This window comes from Prinia subflava, chromosome 2 (genome assembly GCF_021018805.1).
Source record: "Prinia subflava isolate CZ2003 ecotype Zambia chromosome 2, Cam_Psub_1.2, whole genome shotgun sequence".
Classification (NCBI taxonomy): Eukaryota; Metazoa; Chordata; class Aves; order Passeriformes; family Cisticolidae; genus Prinia; species Prinia subflava.
The window spans coordinates 65,753,512-65,772,183 of NC_086248.1; the positions used below are offsets into that span (position 1 = coordinate 65,753,512).

The 18,672-nt window shown below is 38.2% G+C and overlaps 1 protein-coding gene across 2 annotated transcripts in view; it reads right to left on the minus strand.

Annotated features, from left to right (window-relative positions):
- Positions 1-482: 482 nt before the first annotated feature.
- EPM2A (EPM2A glucan phosphatase, laforin) overlaps positions 483-18,672 on the minus strand; it is a 35,822-nt gene continuing 17,632 nt past the window's right edge. For both annotated transcript variants that reach the window (XM_063390328.1, XM_063390329.1), the window contains exons 3-4: positions 3,680-3,921; positions 483-2,302 (exon numbers count right to left, since the gene is read on the minus strand). In XM_063390328.1, the coding sequence (XP_063246398.1) occupies positions 2,022-2,302; positions 3,680-3,921 (523 nt within the window). In that variant the 3' untranslated portion in view covers positions 483-2,021. The remainder of the gene's footprint in view (positions 2,303-3,679; positions 3,922-18,672) is intronic.

The window sequence follows — 18,672 nt, forward strand, 5'->3', positions numbered from 1 at the left end:
TTGTGGTTTGAAATAAATCTCAGCAGAAAAGTAAAACTTGAGTTGTACTCGCTACTTCTTATGCCATTCTCATTCTCTCAGTGCTTGATTTTGAGGAGAACATGGCAGCAAAAGCCCACCAATTTTACCTTAAATCAGTCAAAATGAGGTAACTCCTGGGCAGGCAGCTGTAGCTCTGCACCTTTGCACGTGAGTCCGGCAGCCAGACAAAAGCACTCACACACTCCCTCTGCCCTCTGCACTGAGCTAGGAGAACAAACACCTATTTTTGTCTTTGAAGGTACCAGAGGTGCCATATGAGCCATGCACCTTTACTGTGTTGTTTTTTGAGATTTCCCATCAAAGTGACTCAGCACACCAGACAAGACATGGGCTGTTACCATTAAATTGGCTGGTTCCACTTCTACATAAAAATATTGGTCATGACCCTTTCTGCTGTTTGTGAAATTGAGAGAGAAAGACGTGACAAAATGGGCTGCTGGAACAGTCACTTTGTCTTTATTTAACAGAGAACTTTTCTCATCCATTTTCTAAACTGGTAGCGTTATTTCAAAAAATCAGAAATGAAGTCATGATCAAATCCAAACATAGAATAACTTAAATAAGCATTTTTCTTTTCAATATGATTGACGTATACGATAAATAAAATATATTATTTTGGGCATTCTCCATAAACAGTTCATATCTAATAGTTTCTCCATTAAGCATTCAGAAAATCAATATTTATTACTTAAACTACTCTGTCACTGACTGCATCTTTAGAGGAACAAGATGGCTAGAAAAAATGAGATTTCACTGAAGAATAAACCTATCAAAATTATGTTTCCTAATGTTTATGCATCCTTAATCCTCTCTTCTCTCTTGAGGATTGAAACCTACAGCAAATTGATTTTATCTGAGCAGGACTGGAAGCTGTTGGTGCCACTGCTTCGTTTAGCTAAGGGACCAAGCAGCCATGGAAAACATTAGGGATCATCCACAAAACTAACACTGAGGCTAAGCTCCTGAGAAACCATCCTCTGCAGAGTTGTTCTTTGTTCCTAGAGAGGAATGTATTCACTTTGTTCAGCCCAGAGATAGCCCAGCATTAGCTTCAATCAGCTAAACAGAACACACACCCACTGCTTGCACAAGGAGAGGCTTTTGCTGTATTGAAGATACTAATCTAGGTCAACAGCCCAGAGGCTGTGGGACCAGTCGTGCATATTGCTTATCACACAACTCCTATAGGTCCTGTCTTACCCCAGGGTTACTGCTCAGATTGACTTGGCACCTATGGGAGCCCCTGTACAGCACTGCATGGGCCAGAGGAGCAAAATGCAGCTTCAACTCAGAGAACTCACAGCCTAGGAAAATAACAAACAGTGGTCCTGCCCCACAACAAAGCAAGGCTGCCACAGCTGGAGCCCCAGTGTCACAAAAGAACATAGCTGGAGTTCATAATATTTAACATTAACTAAATGGACAAAGAGAAAATGCATTAGACATTAGCTTTTTGTTTTTAAACACTGAGTTGAAGAACCAGTTTCCTTCTGGTCTTTCTCATTAATACCACTTGTCTACAAAATTACTATAAAACATTGCAACAATATAATATCTGCTTAAAATAACTGAGCAGTTTTGATGACGATCTGCTCCACCCTAACCTGAACCTTAATCTGTTAATCTTTTTTTTTTTCTTGTCACTGAAATACTGCTCTGTTTCACCTCACATCCTGTTTAGTGTCTACCCTAAAACCTCAGTTCCTACAGGCAAGTAGTTAAAAGAGAATCTTGTTTCACTTTGCAGAGTTTCTAGGTCTCATATTTGCACCAAAAGGCTTGAAAACACAAATAACATCAGTTTAAAGAAAGTAAATAAAAATCACTCTAAGGCACTTTTTAAACAAAACTCTAACCACTTTTACAAGAAGTTTATAATCTGAAGAGGTGAGGTGGGTGTCTGAGTCACAGAAATTTCTAAGTCCTTGGGGTTCAAATGTAAGGATTCCTCTTCACCTTCCTTGTCCCCTTCTGCTTTGCTACTCTTGTATTTGGTACGAGGAACGAAGATGCCCAAATTTCTGGTAGAAATCCTCTTCGGCACGGCTCAGTGCTTCCTCGTCTATGTAGACAGCGGGTCTCCGGGCAGCCAAGAAGTACTGCACCTTCCGCAGGCTCCATCCCATCACGTACTTGAGCCAGCCGCTGACGGCGGCCGTGGACCTGCCCACGCCCGCGTTGCAGTGCACGTACACCGTGTGCCCGTTCTGCAGCAGCCCGTGCAGCAGGCAGACAGCTTGGGGCAACATCTGGATTCTGCCTGAGGGTAAAAACAAGGCACGCTCATTTGCACCGGACAAAGTCAGTTCAGGCTCAGATTCTGCTGTGCAGCCTCACTGTGACGTGTTATGGCAAACCTGGCATATTCCACCTTTTTCTTTCTTTTCTCAAATGACCTTCTAGGCTAACTCGATTCTTTTCTTGTAACAGGGAATCACTGTCAAATGCCCCAAGTATTCCCTAAATATACATTCTGATAACATCAGATGTGTGTGGCATAACCATTTTCAAAGGAACTGAGACAAGGCAACACATTATAGGGAACAGCACAACTTACACAGTGTTAAAATTAGCAAGCCAAGAATGACTTTTTTTTTTAAATACCAGATATTTGTGAAGGTACCTACATACTGCTGATTTCCAAAACATTGTCATGAAGGCCATCAATTCAATAAGGAAGGGAGGGAGAGCAGAAGAACATTTTACTGTTCTTACAACTTAAAACTGTTATGACTTCATTGTGTACTAAGCATACAGTTAAACCATGCAGAATAGCCTTTCTCACTGCCAAAGGGATGAATACACCTTATTTGCTGACACTTTTCTTCTGACTATCCTGGGAACCAGAGCCTGAAACAGCAGAGCCCAACTTTTCCTCATGGCACATATGAGCCCTGACATTAAGCCCTTTCAAATCCCTGTTCTAAGGTCTCCTGTTTTCCCTGATGTCCTACTGACATGACAGTTATCAGTTTGGGGCAGGGGTATTTCACTGTGTTGAAAGCATTCTCTTCTGCTGACAGGCTGCTCACTTGAAAACACACTCACTTTCTAACCTGGTTGGAAACAAGACTTTGATCTGAGAATTCCAACCAAGGACTTAAAAGTACTAATAATTGAAGTTACAGCTCAGGTGCTGTGAGTATTTTCAATTGCAACTATTATATAAATGCCTCTATGGAATTTCATCGGACTGGGATACTACAATTAAAGAAAATTTGTTTGTTGGGAAGAGAACAGCAGATACACAGCACTGTCTCCATTTTTACTCAGGAAAGGTGGCAAACTGCTCTGCTCTGCAAACTTGCAGTCTTCCACCTACACAGCGTATTTTCATTATATAGGCTGAAGTCAAGCTGAAAGCAAAAACAGTCAAGCTGTTTTTGATGTCAGATGGCTTTAAACTCAAATACACATAATACAGCCAGACACAAAGTACTTCAGATGGCCTCTCTGCCTACAAGAATATATGAATAATTAAAGACAGCACACAAACAAACTATACCTTGTGTGCCAGCTATATTTTCATGCAAAACATACACAGAACTCCTGCCCCACAACTGCCATGAAAGTGTCAGATTAGTAACTCAAAGTGTTTATTGCTATTAATTTACTGCACGAGTGACACGAGCATTACCTTCAGTGCTCATGTCTGCAGTTGGCAGCCAGACATAGGCAAGACCTTCTTCCTTGTACAGTTTCATGAGGATTTCAGGGCTCATGGGTTCTGGGTAGCGGTTGCAGCCCCAGGAATTTTGGACAATGTCAGATTCAGTCTGGAAGTTCATCACAGCTGTAACACCCAGCTCATGCTTCAGCTTGATGGTCACGTGCTCCAGCTGCCGAGGGCAACTACCCAGCCAGATGTTGGGCAGAATCCTAGCATTGAGAAAACATTGCAATGGGATTGATTACAGTATCTTAAGGAAACTGCCAGGTTCAGCAATGTTCCAGTTCCAAACCTGCTTGATGTCATCACACAAACACTGCCAAGCACAGACTTTCCATGTCAGGCAGTAAGAAACTTCTTGTTTCATTACAACTTGTTTTGTTACAGTTGGGTTGGTGATGTCTGATGCTGGGGATCAAGCTCCTAGACTACCACAAAGAGCCAGATGAACTGAGAAAAAATTTCAGAACATAATTATAGCACAGGTCTCCAAGGCATCATTCATCACTAAGCTTGCAGTAGAAGCTTACTAACATCAGGGATTAGAATAAGAAGACTCTGAAGATTCAGGCAGTTTACACATCCACACACAAAACAAACAAACAAGCAAATCCAACCTAAAAAACAACACAAAAACCTAAAGAATTCACACGTTTGAGATCGACATTACTTTAATAGTAAGTCAAACATAAGGAAGACTTCCAACTCTTTAGCTACCACTATAATGAGGGAAGTAGGAAAAAAAGCATTTTGAACTACCCTTCCATGATGAAAATTAAAAATTAATCAGTAATTTTCTTCTAATTTTTCTCCAATCTCTTGGAGTCTAGTGGGAATCAGATACAGAATTACAATATATGTATACCTTCCCTCAATGCCTGAAGGACCAGAAATTTTTCAAGAAAACGAGAGATTTATGTAGGATGGGAAAGTACCAGAAAATATGGTTGTTTATCTAAATCAAACTTCAAGAGTTCTATGGTTTTGCCATTGCTAATTATCATTAAACTGTTGTATACTTCAACAGATGTTGACATTATAAACTGAATATTAAGAAACTTGTTTTCAAATGAGGGGTTTTAATGTGCACATGCAATTAAACTGATGGTATCTACAATGGATTATTCAGATGCTCTTAGTGATCTAATTTAATTTCATTCTGCTTCCATTAACTTCAATTTTGAACATGCAATGCACAAACTACACGTAATATCCCTGCATTTAACATAAAACTCTGCAAACCTTATTAACTGCAGCAAATCTGTAACACTATTAACTACAAACTTAGGAAACACTATTAAATGCAAATCTACTACAACAGCAAGATCCTCAAAAATAAAATGTCTGCCATGTATGTCTTATGATCATTCCCAATTTTAACCTCAGTGACAAACAAAGAAAAGTTTTATGTTTTTACAGGAGCCTATAAACCACTCTTAAATCATCAGGTAGCTATTTCCATTTTACTTTCACAGTAATAAGTATTAGCATTTAATTAAGACCTTTAATTGACTGTAATTATTAAATCCTGCTATATTAGTACTGCAATATTATCAAAAAGAAAAATTCAAATCCAGGAAGCACTACTTATTATTGTTTCCTATTTGTAAGCTGCATCCATGGTGAGTTGCATACTAGACACAGAAACACAGCCTTGGGCCTTAACAGCCCCTGTTCCAATGGGACAAAACCCTTGATCTCAATATATGGTAACTGAGACCATATTTAAATGAGACAATTTAAACAAAAATATTACATAGCAAATAACCATTCCAACCATGTTCCAGCAGTCAGATCACTTGAAAAGATGTGACTTTGTTGTTGTTTCACGTGCATGTTCAAGAATTGTCCAAAATCCAATATAACCAGCTCAAGCATTCTCAATGATCAGAGGGATGAGCAAAGTTCTAATGCAACAACATCTTCCCGTGTGCCAGCCCCACAGCAGCCCCCATCCTAACCTGAGCAAGTGACCGCTGCCAGGATTCTGCCACAGGAACCTGCCACGATGGTTAGAGCATCCCAAGGTGGTGTACGTAAGCTACAGTGCCCTAAGAGATGCTGACAAATGGCTGGAGATGAGCAATGCCCACAAAACTTCGTTCCTGGGACAGAAAAATGGCAACATCACTAATACCTTGTGACAATATGAGGATACTATTTCAAGAACAAGAGCATTAGTACCCTTTCTTCAAACGCTTCCCTGGAGACTCATACATATGTAATCCACTTGATAGTTTGTGAAACATCTAATGCACTAAATTACATTGATGGGAGAAAAAAATGTGTGTTTTCTAGGATTTGATTGAATTAAAAGTGACTAAAGCATTCCTGAGATAAATAAAACTCTGCGTAGTACTCTTGCTTACTGATAAACCAATGCTTTATAATTTTTTCTCCCAATGATTTTTTAATGGGTGAACATCACAGCTATGCTATCTGCAAGACCCCGGGATATAGACCATTTGTTTATTTTGTTCTTGCAGCCTAACAGGTCTTGTACACGACAAGACCTCCTGTATTGCACAACACTAATTGCATTTACTGAGCAATCTGAAGAGTTTACCAAATTTTTATCACTGTCTTTCCCCATAATTAACTAAACTAGTGGAGGCATTCAGAGAATGACCTAAGGGATGTACTTAGGACTGGCAATCCTTGTGAATTAATATTATGATCAGGTCCTGAAGTTTAGCCTTTGAGAGGATCAAGATGTAGCCTTGACCGTGGTCTACAAACCCCTTATCTACCCACCTAGAAATAAGTGTGATTCTTGTCTTGCTGGCCAAGGCTTAACCACCTTTTTACCATGCAGAAAACAGTACTGCAGAGCTCTCCTATCAGCCAATCTATGTAAAAGTTCTAGGATAATCCTACTGCATAGCACCTATATTTCTATTTGGTTCTATATAGTTCAAACCTTAACTTTTTCTGACAGGAGAAGGAAGGAACAAAAGGGGTTAGTGCACGTGTGAGTACAGACACTAATGGAGAGTTGAGCAGCTGTTTTTTATATAATGATTTTTCTGATAGCCCTGCTGAGGGCTTCATTATGCTGAAGATCAGGAAAACATACATACTGAAACAAGCAAGAATGTGTTAATTTCATTTTTACATCTCTCTCCTTAATGATATAACTTTCAGTTTTCCTTTCAATGTTGCCACAGAATTTCAGTAGGAAGCTAGATTTTAGCCACAAGACTATTTGGCATGGGAGAGAGAGCTATTTTACATTCCCCTCTAAACCATCAAGTTATAGTGCTCTGAGCTCTCTGCTCTCTGAGCCACTGCTTTCCAGCTCTAATATGGGTGTATTCCAGCAGCAGATTATGTGATCTCTAAGCACATCAAAAAACATTAGGAAATTATTAGTTATCAACAGACCTTTAATCTTTTCAGTCAAACACGTTTGATGTTCCAAAAATATCAAAACAGGATCATGTCTTAGCAAAATTCTACTTGAAATTTTGCTTTAATATAAAAATGGCACTTTGTACATCTTAACTCTTTGCATCAAGGATAATAAACCATGTTTGGCTCCTGAAACCACAGTCAATTCGATAAGAGACAGTTTATCAATTAAGAAATCACCTAGAGTGATTTAAACATTAACAATATTTAGCAATCTTCTGAGATTACGACTTGCTTGTTTATGAATTCTTTATTTATAGGTACTTTCAGCCTGCCCTACACTTCATTTCTCCACCAGTATTATGGTTACAATATTTACCTACCTTAAGGGAACTTTTGGGGTTCCAACAAATGAATTCATGTGAGAGGCTTGAGGTTGTGATAACAACGACTAAATGTTAGGCAAATGTTATTCAGTTTATTTTTACAGAGCCCAGACTGAACGCTGATATATTTAAAATCTGCTTTTTGACTTACAAACTAAGAAAACCAACAATTATTTATCATTACCACAGAGTAAATATGGAACTCCCTGCAAACACTTGTATACTTCTTTTCCAGCACACTTAAGTTATTTTTAATGATCTAGACATATATTGTATTTGTTGGCTTCTCCCCAGGACCCTGCACAGTCTGGATTAAAATATAACAATGCAGAGTGAATGTATCTAAAATAACAAATACGTTCCATTTAATCAATGCGTATGCAAATGGTCTTCCCATCCCTAAGGAGAAAATGAGTCTTAGACAATGAAAAACTAGCATTGTGAAACTGTTTTTTAATAATGCTGACTAATTTTCAGGCTGGTTGACAAAGCATGACACACCATACCTCTCAGTCTTAGTACAGTACAAAACCAGCCCAGCAACTGTAATTGTAGGGATTTGATTTCCAGGGAAGGTGACCTGACCTAGGGGAAGACACCAGGTTACTGCATCAGGCAGTCAGTTCTTTCTCCACAACACCAATGTCTACTCTGCTTCTTCAGCAGCTCCTGTTTTACTGTTGCTCATAATGCTTTGTGATGAACAGATCCTAAATTGAAATTTCCTTAGAATGCTGAATTGCAAGCTGGGATGACTCAGGTACTCCTTCCAGATCTGAACAGTCATCAGTGTGCTAGGAGGAGGCATCTTAGAATCTATTCTGAAATTAATCAACCCTCTAAGAGTCACAGTTCTTATAGAAAAGGAAAAGTTTGGCACTTTAGGGACACATTTCATCAGAGTATCTATCAGGTACTGACAGATGTCCTTTTATCCTGATAGTTGTCAGCTTTACTCAAAAGAGAGGACTTTGCCAAACTAAGGAAAAATAACCACTGTCACTGGTTATTGGCAACAGTGATCCATCAGTGATGCCATTTGTTTATACCAGTGATATTTTTGACCAAGGTCCAGTCTATTATTTTAAATGAAAAGTGATGGATTGAATCATCCCTCAGTTCCAGGCCAAGGTGTAGCCTGTGTTAAAGCTTGCACTCCATTTCATTTGTCTACATCAGACTTCCTTAAATCCCGTTAAGCATCTGATGACAATGAGATATGTATCAATATATACATAAAACAGAGCAATTTAGCTGAAACAACAAACAAAATAATGATTAAATTGACTCTGTCCTCCCTCAAGACTCTTATTTCTTAAAGGTATAGCATGCAACCACAGCTAGATGGAATTTGCAGTAAAACACACTGCATTCCCAGAAGAGCAACATCTATAATTCAGTCAATTTACCCCCAGCATTTTGTGTTGCTTCTAGGCATACAGGGTGGGTTTTTGCACCAATGTAGTGCTACTACCCTGGTACTGCTAAAAGCAAGCAGCCCAAAGGGAATATAGGCCTGAAGTACAACTCAGTTACAGATGATTTTTGTAGCACTTGAACTACTAGAGAGTGTTTCCAATTACATTGCATTCCTGTTTCCTCCCCTGATGGAACTGGAGTAGGAACTCATTCAGAATTCTTTTACAAGGTGGATTTTAATGGAAAATCATGATCTGTCTAACCCAAAAGCTTCATAGAAAATTTCAACTTTCAGCCAAATTTAAACTAGTTCAGAGACCAGATGTCTGTTCCTTGTCTCATTTGACACAAAAAAAGAGATTTCCAGAAGTATTGCTTTGGGCATATTCAAAATGAGAATATAGGAAATCCTACCAGCTATAGCTGAGATGCTCTTTCATCTTTTCTGTATTCTCTGCCTTGCGACAAGGCACATCAGTTAATGGCGATACCACTGGATTATGATGACCCAGAACTATCATCCTGCATGTGCTCCTTCTTTTGCCTGTGGCATCCTTCTAACAACATGTAGCAGCTTAGTCATAGGTCTGCGTGAGCCTTCCCTGAAGTACCAAATTAGACATCTCTCTTCCTGGCCTTCCTTGTTCTTTTCTCTGAACCTGTGACAGTGAGCACTTCCTAGCAATGATATGAGGTTCCTGTAGTTTTGCCAGAGAAATCTAGAAACATTACTTAGATTGCTGTCTAATGCCCTAAATGCATTCACAAACAAAGAAGGATTTTCTAATTACCAAATTCTGTTCTTCAGTGGAAGATCTGAGCATGTTCAAATATTCTTTGATATGTAGAAAACAAATCGAACAAATCAATTACTATCCTCACCTCAGAATTTTCTTTTTTTTTTTTTTTTTGTCTAATATGAATAGTGCAGTCACAGGTCATAGAGACACCTTCTTGTCTGCACAATGGACACAAAGAACAGATTGTTTCCTTCCACTCTGTAAAATCTTTTTACTTATCTCTAAGTTACCAACACACTCCAATGCAACTTTGCATTCTTCACGCGTACACACACACACTTGTCATATATTCAAAGCATCTGATCCCTCTTGTTTGCCTTTGGACTCTCTTGCTTTTTGAATATGTTATGCCCAGTACTGAAAAGAGTACATTTCTGTGAAGAACCAAAGATTACTTACTTCTTGTGCTTCAAAGGCTTTATCCCTCTTTATAGTTCCCTGGCAGTTCTTCTACAGCATGTCATTGCTGACCTACATTCCACATGGGATTCCTTTTTCAAGTTAAGATCTTTCCAAACAGATGAACTTACTCAAGGAGAGTCCAAAGTTTGCCCAAACCATTATTAGTTTCAATTGCCAGTGGTGTCAAATTAAACTAAATGAATATGCAGCAAAGGAGCAGATGACATTCAGATGAGATTCACAGTTGATGAATGCATCTCAGCAATATGTCTTGGAATAAATAATCTCACACCCACATCACTGTTTTAAGCCAACTACAATCAAATAGAAAGGGAAACAGTATCTGCTTGTAGTGACACTTGGTGAAAGTGTTGCTTTATAAAGAGGTTAAAGTGGAAATATGAGCCTGTACCAAGAAGTGAACTGAAAGTAACAGAAAATTCATAGTAATGATCTAAAAATCACTGATCCTATTCTATGCACACAACATTTGAACTTTTAACTAATATTTTATTGTATCACGAAAAATACACAAAAATAAAAATATTCAAAATACAGTAAATTCCAGTTATTTCTTGTGAAAATTCTTTCAAATGAGGGCAGAGTAAGAATTTAACATTCTTAAGAGGGAGTTTAACAACTGTTTAAAGATCCTGTCTATGACAAGGGCAAACCAACTGGCTATATCTAAATAAAAGACATAAAGACCACCAAATTCCATATTGCTTCACCTATAAAGTAACTACCAAGAGATGAGAAAAATGGCAACATTTTAAAAATAATTTTTTTAGTCTTGTGTCTTCCTCCAAAATACAGACAGCATGGGCAGGTATCAAAACAGAGGGGCCCCTGGTTTGGTCTTGTACAGGAATTCCAGTTTCACTATAAACTGTTTAAACAAAGGACAGAAAGATGTCTCAGCAAAATGCCTCCTTACCAATGAAATAATAATGTAGAACTGAGGGGTTACGACACCGACATTTCATTGCATATTGCACAGGGCACAAGGGTAAATGGCTGTGGTCTTAATCCCTTCTCCTATTGATTTACTGATAACGTCTCCTAGCAGAAGATAAACCAATGGACCCTTTGTGGTGAGAGGTCTGCCTAAAGCAGGATTGACTGGGAACTCTGGGATGCACTTGATTTCCCAGCCCAGAGTCAAGCAGTAGTGGCCAGAGCAGGAGAGCAAGGTTTGATGATACTATGGTCTAACTCCAAGATAGAATAAACAGGCTTAATAAGATCACTCTTATCAAGAAAGATGGAATAAATGGCCATAACCTGAGAAGAAGCCATCAGAGAAAAGCACTGAATAATGATAAAACTGTATCCTACTGAAACAACACAGCTGCAGACCTTGTAGAAACTACTAATATTCTTGAACAAAAAATTGCTCTTACCTAAATGTCAAATGTAGAAGGAGCACAAGTCATTGCTTATAAATTTGTTCTGCTTTACCACTGAAAGTGTGCTGTTTATTGCGATGTTAAGAATTCTACCTCAGGGTTTTAAATGAGGAGAATTAAACAGGCTACAGTGTAGTTCCAAGCTAGTTTTTTTTTTTTTTTTTTTACTTCTCCTTCTTATTTGGAACTCTGATGAAAAGCAATTAAGGTCTGGCAAATTTTCTTCTTAGACCTAATTTGAACTACTTATCTAGCCTCTCACATGGGAGCAGACTTGGAATGTAGAAAGAGACACCTGCTTTTATCACTTTAGAACAACACTTCGTCAGCTTAGCAATATGCAAAGTTTCTCAAGCCCTTGAAATCTGAGTCTTATTCTTAATAGTATCTTATTTATTTATTTATTCCATTATCTTATTTATTCCATGTTCACAAGTCTGTGGCATAAAACGACCTCATTTACTGATATGCCAAGCAAATAAGCCATTAAGGTTTGACCTCAAGGTGACAATGTGCTAAAAGTAAAGCAGGTAGGAATAATATCAAACCTGTAACTGAAATACAGTATTACCCAGACATTCATCTACAAAGCTGTTCCAGTGTTACACTGCCCTCAGGTTCTGCTGTCTCTGGAAAAGATTTCCATAGCATCAGCTTGATGGTACAAGAGGGTTTGATTGTCCTCACTTTATCCCCCGAACTGCTCTTAGAGCAGGTGCCACGGTGCACTCTTCAGGTTATGAGACACTGAGCAACCCATGCCTAAGCACAGCACAGCTCTGCTCACTCGCAACCTTCCAGTGCATTCTGTGGGCTCTGTGTGCCTCAGGACTGTCCCGACTTTGAATTCACCAGGGATACAAGATAAAATGATCCACGTGAGGAGAATTAAAGTCACATAAGACTTTAGAGAGATCCACAAAATTTCCTTTTTATGGCCCATTTTCCCCTTCCACAGCAATCCCAAACATTCCCTTACAAGGAGCATAAGAGCTTTATTAGAAGAAACTCACAAAAAACACCTCATAAGGACAGATGCAGAGATCGAGGACATTCTTAACATCCTATATCCTGCCACAGCAGGGAACCTTTTTGATGAAAACACGGAGACAACTGGGAAGTAAACCACATCCCACACTGCAAAAATGACAATAATACTTGGGTAAGCAGTAGCATCATGATTGAAAGTCACAAAATAATCCTTCTGTTGCATTCAGTACTGGTAGACCATCATCAGGAAAAATGGGATGAAGGAAGAGAAACACCTGGAGAGCCCAGCAGAGAGTGCCAGAATAACTACAGTTCAAGAAGAAAAGTTTTCAGAGAAAAGACTGAAAGATCCAAGGACTAATATCAGAATGAACATGGTGAGATATTCCAAAGTCAACCACTCTGATTCTGGAAGAAAAAAAGGAGTTTTCAAGCATATATTAAAGGGCTATAGAGGGACAGGATACTAATTTGTTCTCCAAGTCTTCTGTGGAGAGAACAAGAAGAAGTTAATTTAAATTGCACTAGAAAGACTTCAATTGAGATTAGTAAAGCTTTTTAATGGTTGGAATAGTGAGGTAATTGAATGGGAGACTAACAGGCCTATAGAGTCTCATCACTAAGATGAGATCATATTTTAGATCAGTCTGGATAAACCTGAAATGATTTAAATGTAATTGAGATTAAGTTGGGGCAAGGAAATGGACTGGATACTTTCTGAGGTCTCTTTGAGCCTATGATCTATGATACTATAATCATAAACTTTAATTTCCATTTCTGGAATCACTATCTATATTCATTTATCAAGCTCCATCTTGAAATAATTTAGGTTCCTTGTCCTTCCTGCCCTATTTGAAAGGTCATGCCGGAATTCAGACATCATTCCTTTGATGACAGAAACCTTGTTCTAATTTACACTCTAAAATCATTCAGAAGCAATTAATATCCATTTGATCTTAAAGAAGGTTCAATCTCAATAATTCTTCTTCCCTCTTTGTAGTAGTTCCTGAATGTCTTTTACAAATAGTAATAGATCCTCTTTCTTAGTCTTCATTAAACTATGCTGTCTATCCCAGGGACCAGAAGTAGTCAAACTGTGGAAGCACAGAGTTCATTTCAAGCCAATTTATTTTGCTTCAACTCCAGTGGCATAAAAGCTACACATCCTGTGGAAAATACTCTCATTCATTGCATATTTGTTTTTCAGACACAATAATGGATCAAATTTATCTAATTTTGTCTCTAAACTAAGCTCACATTCTCTAGTAAGTTCAATGGAATTTCTGTTATCAACCTTGCAGTACATTAAAATCTATACAGTGAAGACTCACAACATAAAATCTTCTCCCTTCTTCTTCACTTCATTCCATTAAAATCTTAAAGCAAATTAACTTATCCCATATACATTTTTTTATAATCTATTTTGTCTCTAGTCTAGATATGATCTAAAGTAATGTGGTCACACAAGATTTTAGATACATAGCCAAAACTGAAACGTGGAAGATTAAATGTTATTCTCCCAGTGTTCAAAGTGAAATATTTTATGTCACATTTTTCTATGTATTTCTATTGTGAAGATAAGAAAGTAATGATTCACAAGCACACCAGTGCCTTGTAGGACAAGGTGTCCAGATCTACCCTTACAGGACTTTGCCAGAATTTATTTTCAAACATATGCACTAGGTTTCAACAGATGCCTAAGGAGCACACTGTATGCAGCAGAAAGAAAGATTTGTATTTGTAAGAAATTACTCTTCTTGTACTTTCATTTCTTAAACATTCTCTGAAAGCAGACAGTGTGCCAATTACCAAACTGCAGCCTGAGAAGGGAGTCAGGCTCCAAGGCTTGTACTGAACAACCTGGAAAGGATTCCTCCATTGGCTTGTGAGCATTAATGTCTAAATGCTCCAATTATAGAATCTTGTCTCATGCAACCATGGTTGCCAATGGTTACTTCCCACATATGTCTCTGTTAGGTTGCCAACGTTCCCATTTCTTTGGAATTAGAACAAATACCCGGAAACACAAGAACAACAGGCCGCTAAACTCAGCCAGACTGCAATAAGCCATGAATCTCTTGGCATTAGGAATGAGAATTTCTAACATTAATGCTTAGCAATGGGAATGATGCCACTCCTGGCACCTGTAAGTTAAATCATCTCAACAAAATTGATTTAAACTGCTACAAATGAACTTTAAGTTAGTGCCAAGAAGATTTGGGAATCCTTGGTAAAAACGCATTTTGTCTTCTTTCAGAGTTTATCTATTAGCATCTGCTTAGGAATCTAGACTGGAAAAACAATAAAAGACAAATCCACTTTTTGAAATGTAGCATTTCAGATCCAATGGAAATACATTCCAATGCTTCAGAAACAAGTACATATTCATGAAAATTGCATAATTGCAAAGCACAGATTATTGCTGGGCGGCCTTGTGATCCACATGGCACCATTTGCACATGTACCAAATAATGTAATCTCTCAGAACTCCAACAGTCAGAGAAAGATGCACATTCATCCCTTTTGGTACCATCTGAAAACAGCCTTGATGAGCTCTGTGTGGATGTTCATTCCAATTTATCCAGAATTTCTATGCCCACATCAGTTGATTTATTTGAATTTTAAAGAGGGACAGATACATACTAGAACAGCACAGTCTGGGGGACAACATCTCAGAAATATGGAGAAAAATGGAATTAATGCCTCGCCACAGTCAGCTACCTAAGCATCTCAAATAAGGTGTTCTCACAGCAACATCAAATCAAAGGAAAATCATGCATAGTGCTACCATAACAAATTGTCAGAAAACTTCATTTTAGCTACTGTACCTGGTTACTAGATTCTAAACATAAGATTAATAATCCTGGTGCATGAATAGCCAACATCCAAGGTTGAGGCTGGGATGGTAATGGAGTTACCATGAGAGGCCCCAGAAGAATCTGTGTGTTTCTTTTTAACACAAAACTACAAAGTATAGTGGAATGTCTTGAAGAAGTCTTGGATGACAAAATGGGGAAAAGTCATGAGAGTTAAATTTATGAACAATCAATGCTGCAGTTTTTATTGGAGCTCAAAGACTGGCATGAATTACCAGGGGTTCTCTATTTTTTAAAAATGTCTTTTTTGTTGTTTTTCTCTCTTTCAGATTTCTTTCTTTTCCCAGCAGTATCATTGCACCTCCTTGGGAACTGAAATTTCAAGCATTTGAACAAATATATTAAAGTGATCTACTGTTACTAAAGTCTGTTTAAATGTGTTTACATTATCAGCTGAAGTTTGACTTTGTAAATTTGTTAAACATACTGGATAGCCTTATTACCAAGACTACATATGTATTCGAAAAGCTTTTTCCTCCTTTTATCTCACCAGACTGAAGTAACTCATTATTACAAGGAAGTTGAGAAATTCAGTCTTCTGCAGTGAAAGCAGTATTTAAAAGTCTTCAGGACTGGTCTGTGCATGGCCAACCCTTCGAGCTGGCAGCCGGACCACAGAAAGAAGGAACACTAGAGAAATTATTTTGTTAGGGAAGCTGCATATCCTCCTTATCAGATCATCACCTCGGGAAAATGAAGGCACTGGATATAACTGTTCCGAATAGCTTTTAAAAGGCAGCCCTGGAGAAGTTAGTTAAACTCAAAAATAATAATTAAAAAAGAAAAGGCCCTAGAAGCCCACCAACATCCCCCATGTACTAGTGACCAACATCCTCCCCCTGAAGTGAATGACAGTCAGAGAGTCTCACTGCTGACCCACAGCTGGGAGGGATGGGAGGGAAGAGGAGGGAAGGAAAGGGGAGAAAGGGAGAAAGTAAGCAAGCACCTATCTAATTATTGATTTTATATATATTCCACATTTTCTTGTGTCTGTATTAAAACTGAGATGCATATTTTGCCTTTATCCTCTTCTTGACACTTAAAATCATAAATTCTATTACTAGGCTTTTCACATCAAAGAAAAAAGACATTTCATTTAAACTTATAAACCATGCTGTCTACTGAACCAATAAAGAAGAAATCCACATTTCTTAAAGCTTGGCAATATCTGTGACATTTGACTCAATTTTTATCACAGTTCATGGGAGGACACACATTAAATTTCTGAACAGCAGGGATTATGTACCTGACTCCCTGAAATTAGATTTCCCAAAGTACGAGCATTAAAGGAGGGAACAAGAGATTTTCAGTTCAACCTCCTAATATGTTCCCTGGGAAGACAAATGCAGTTCATTTCTTTGATAGTTTTTTTTTTCTTACAGAGAGAAAATTATATATGGGAAAATACAGCAACAATTTGATAATCTTTATTTACTCTTGGGAAATAAAATACTCATCTTTCTGAGACACACTTCAAAGGAACTAGAGCTACATTCCAGTTTCCTTTTTAATATTTTTTTTATTATTCTTTAAATAGGGTTCTCCATATTTTCATATAGAGGTGCATTTTTAAAATTATCTTGTAAATATCTAGAGCATGTAATCATGAAAACTTGCATTTATATCTCTCAGCATTTACAAAAATTATTGAAGATGGAGGTAGAATTTGTAACTTAATAGCTACAGCTTGCTACTGTATATAAATGAAGTATCTGTATCTATAAATGCTTTTCTCATTTCATTTAAAATAACTATGCAGTTGTTTATTTCAGATGTTTTTGACTTCCAGATCACCTCCTTCAGAAATATAGTATACACTGAGCAAGTAAGGAAGCACCAAGCCAGCTGGGGGTAACAAAACACCTGATGGCATCACTTTTCCCATTTGGGGACTAAAAACTCCCCTGCTCTGAGACGTTTTTTTCTGTAAGAGTCAGCCTCAGGCTGGCTGGGCCAATCTGCCCTAGGAGTTGTGCCTGTAAAAAAATCACAGGAAGGGGAGGCAGAGTGGGTTTACTCTACAAACACATTCCTGGTTCAACAGGTTCACCAGGTGTAACTTATGGAGTTGTGTTAGTGATGTTTTTCCAACAACAGCCAGAAATCTAAATTCACTCTCTCCTGATAAGGTAAATAGCAGTAAGGATGTGCACACAATCTCTGCTTTTCAGAAAGAGTTCTGCTATCTTTAGATAAACTGTATTAAGAAATGCCAGCAATTACCCGGCACCTAATAAATGCATGTAAAAGCAAGGAGGAAATAAATATCTGCAAGACAACTGGAACATCATCTTCAGTGAGAGAGTGATGCTGCCCCTTCATTGTCATCCCAGCTGTGAGCTAAATTGCCCAGGATTTCACAATCTCAGTCAATTTCATTCACAGCCGGCAACACCAGCAAATTGCTTTCCAATGGAGACAGAACTTTACTCCCTTGCTGACAGCCTGAATGTTAAAGAGTAAAGAGGCAGGAAAAAGGGCTGAAAACCTCCAGAAGAAATATGGACAAGCGGCAGGAAGACACAGTAAAACACAGAGAGAAATTAGAAGCAACAATAGTTTCTGCTCCCTAACAGTGATACCCCACATAAAATTCGTACTTACTGGGCTATCAACATTTTTCTATTCCATCCCATAGAGGAAAACAGAGCTACGTTTGCTCCCCCAGGTTTTTCCATGGAGGGTTCCCAATCTTCTTTCTGTTTTTTCTCCCAGAATGACACAGAATTGTAAGTTTTTCTTAAGAAGTAAGGAAATAATTTTGTGCAGAGGCACACCTATGAAAAGATCAATTTTAAAGAGCAACAGTGGTTTTAAGTAAATAATACCCATTACTGGCCAATTGATTAAAGGCCTCATCTTCTCATCAACAGCCAGTCTCTGCTTACAGCCATTTTATTAATGAAATACTCATTCCAGAACAATCTAAATAAAAAAATTCTCGCACACCCATTGACAAAAGCACATATGAATGGCAGAATGGTAAAGAAAACAGAAACAAACCTCCAGAAAAAACTCACAAGACTAACCAGACACCATGCTAAGATCTCCCTTTAGCTCATTCACATAGGTAATGTACCGTTCATCAGACATCTCTTCAACTTCATCCCAAAGTCCAGCCAAAAATTTGTGTCCCTCAGCCACTGCAGGAGGCAACAAACCTGGTACCCTGCTGGCCAATAGCCATTCATCAGGTTTAACAGACCAGTCACTGTAGGTAGAAGTAATACTGGGAATTCAATTGCTGATGACAGTCATGTAAGATTCCTTAATCTAGAAGCTCTGTGACTTTTTTCTTCTGGTAAAATCACCTTTTCTAAAGGTAGA